The 2,836-nt window shown below is 73.3% G+C and overlaps 2 protein-coding genes across 2 annotated transcripts in view; one reads left to right on the forward strand and one right to left on the reverse strand.

The window, feature by feature from the left end:
* Positions 1–228, reverse strand: part of H696_03309 (hypothetical protein) — a 3,057-nt gene extending 2,829 nt beyond the window's left edge. The window contains exon 1 of the mRNA XM_009497167.1: positions 45–228. Within this exon, the coding sequence (XP_009495442.1) occupies positions 45–116 (72 nt within the window). The 5' untranslated portion in view covers positions 117–228. The remainder of the gene's footprint in view (positions 1–44) is intronic.
* Positions 229–2,302: 2,074 nt separating this feature from the next.
* On the forward strand, positions 2,303–2,507 carry H696_03310 (hypothetical protein; the record flags this gene model as incomplete). Its single annotated transcript, XM_009497168.1, has 2 exons — positions 2,303–2,440; positions 2,484–2,507. 2 exons carry the CDS (start codon positions 2,303–2,305, stop codon positions 2,505–2,507), a joined length of 162 nt encoding a protein of 53 aa, XP_009495443.1.
* Between the last annotated feature and the right edge of the window lie 329 nt (positions 2,508–2,836).

Genomic DNA, 2,836 nt, shown 5'->3' on the forward strand with positions numbered 1-2,836 from the left:
GGCGGGGAGGCGGGAAGGCGGGAAGGCGGGGGCCGCGGGCGTACCTCTTCAAAGGAAAGTTCCTCCGGGGCGTTGGCGCGGAGAGACCAACGGGCGGCCACAACGAAGGAGGCCATCGTTCGCTGTTGCTGTGGTTGGCGCGCAAGCCGCGACGCAGTCAACGAGGGGGCGGGGCGCGGTGGGTGGAGCGTGTACGTGCGGTGCGTATGCGTGCGTGCGTGCGTGCGTGCGTGCGTGCGTGCGTGCGTGCGTGCGTGGGGGGGGGGAGGGGCAAAGAAAGAGGGAGACTAGAGGAGGGGAGGGGCTGTGCGGCGGCAGGGGGGGAGAGTGTGAGAATGGCGGGGAGCCTGGCTTGCGGCCCTTCTGGCGATCCGGACCCCGGCGGCTCAAGAGCGCCGGGTCTGCGCGCCTCCGCCCAGGAACAGGAGGAGGAGGAGGAGGAGGAGGAGGAGGAGGAGGAGGCGGGTGATGGCCGGGTGGCGGGCGGGCGGGCGGCCTCGCGTCCAGCGGCTTCCCATCGGGGCGGGCCGATCCCGAACGATCAAGCGTCGGCCGGTGGGGCCTCCGGTGGTTTCGGCCTCGCGATGTCCCCCCCCCCCCCCCCCTCCCTCGCCGACTCCAGGCCTCCCTTCGCGGCAGGAGAGATACCTGCGCAGGAGCCGGGCCATGCCCTGAGGGGTGAAGGAATGCGCCCCGGATTTGGGGGAGACAGCTTCTCCGGGGCCGATGAGCCATGTGCGTTGGCGCGCGCACATATGAGAGCGCCTGCACGACCGACATCGGGCCATTCTTGCTTTCTGTTGGGGGGGCCGCCCGCTGGCCCCCCCCCCCCCCCGCCCCGGCTACGCCCTGTCCCTGCCCTTTCCGGCGCCCTAGCCCATCGGGTCCCCTGGACGGGGGGACCCGCGTCAGGGCGGGCCCCGAAGCGGCCAGCACCAACGGGGCTGTTCGGCACCGGGAACACAGGCCGGCCTTCCGGTGCGCCAGGGCAAAGGTTGCAAAGATTGCACACCCGGGCCAAGGGGCGGCGGCGGGGGGGGGGGGGGAACAGGGCGGAGCCGGGGTGGGCAACAATTCGTGCATGCTCGAGAGGAAAGAAATAACAGCGGGGATCGGCCCGGGCGCCGTTGCTTGTCTCAACCGGCGGGACCGTCCCGAGTCTCCGGCCCCCCCCCGGGGGGGGGGGGCGGGGGCAAAGGGCACATAATACGGCGGCCCCCGAGCGCCGGGGGCATGGGCTGATGCGCCGACACGGGGGGAGGGGCACCCGGGGCGAATGGCGCCGATCGGGGCCGGATCCCCGGCCGGCACGGCACGGCGCCACGAGCGTGGGGATGCCCCGAGAACGGCCCTGCCGGCTGCCCGGGCGGGGGCCGCGCCGAGCGGGGGCTCCTGCCTGCCTGCGAGTCCCCCCGCTCGCTGCAGCCCGAACCAGGCGGTGTCGAGGGGGGGGGGGCGCGAGGGACGGCCAAAAACAATGCCCTGGAAACCGCGATGCATGTGTTTCCGTGCGGGCACACGCGAGAGAGAGGGCGAGAGAGGGGGCAGGGCCGGGGCCGGCACATATGTGTGTCGGCATATGGCGAGCCTTTGCCGCTTCTCTGTGGGTGTTTTTGCCCAATCTGCGCCAGTGCACACTTCGTCTGAGCTGGTGGATTGTTTGCCAGGCTCCGGAGACCGGGCCACGGCGGGGTATATACGCGGCCGGGGTTGGCCCTGTGCTCGTCGTGGCCGTGCCGGCTGTCCAGCACGATCGTGCCGTGTGAATCTGGTGCGGCCCTGGGGGAAATGGGGGCCCTGTTTCCGGCTGCCCGCCCCCCCCTGCGGCTGAGGCGCCCCGCCCTGCCTTTCGCTCCCGCTCCACTGCCCGTCCGGCTGGCCCCCCCCCCGCTCGGCCGGAAAAGGGGGGGATGCACCCGCGGCCGATCGGGGAGTGCCCGCGCCGGGGCCCACCGGGCACTTCGCCCGGCCGGGCGGGCAGGCTCGGCCGTGCGCGGCGATACCCCCAGCGGGCCGTGAAGAGTGCTTGGGCTGGCCGAGGGCGCCCAACACTCCAAGTGCCCCCCCCCCCGCCCGCCCGGGCCTCACATTGGGGATCGGGGGGAGCCACCGGTGCTCGGGCGCCGGACCGGGACACAACCGGCACACGCGAGCCCGCCAGGCCCTTGGTGCCCGTGGCGTGTGCGGCCAGCTCGGAGGGCGGGGGAAAGGGAACTTCTCACGAGGCAAAAAGAGGGACCGGGCCCCGCCACAGCGCCCCGGCTTGCCCCCCCCGCGCGCCTCTCTGTCAGCAAACACACACATGCGCCGGCCGCCCCCTGTGCCGGGCCCGGCCAGCGCCCGGCACTTCGCGGCCCGGGGGCATCGTCACCAAGCATTTGCCCGGGCCGCCACCACTCGAGGCGCCCCGGCCCCGGCCGGTCAACTCCTCTTCAGCATGGTCCGAGCCTGGCCACCGGGGCCCGGCCAGGACACCGGCGCAGCCGGGCCCAAATAGAGACCCGTAGCATGAGCAATGTTTACGCGCGTCCCCCCGCCCCGGGGGCCCTGGCGGTGCAGGCAGCGAGAGGGGCGAGGGGCCCCGCCCGGGGCACGCCGAGGCCGGGCGCACGCATCCCCCCTGGCATGCACGCATGTATGCCGCATATGCCTGCGGCACAACATACACATGCTCCCCAATATGCGCTCGCGCGCGCACACACACACACGCACACGCACGCTCTGCGGGGCACAGCCGGCCCACGCGACCGCCGCAGCGCGAGGGAGATATCGGTCTTCCGGGAAAAGCGCCCGGGGACGCGGGTGCCCTCGCACACCCCCGGGGGCGCAGGACCAT

This window comes from Fonticula alba (assembly GCF_000388065.1).
Source record: "Fonticula alba strain ATCC 38817 unplaced genomic scaffold supercont2.5, whole genome shotgun sequence".
Classification (NCBI taxonomy): domain Eukaryota; order Rotosphaerida; family Fonticulaceae; genus Fonticula; species Fonticula alba.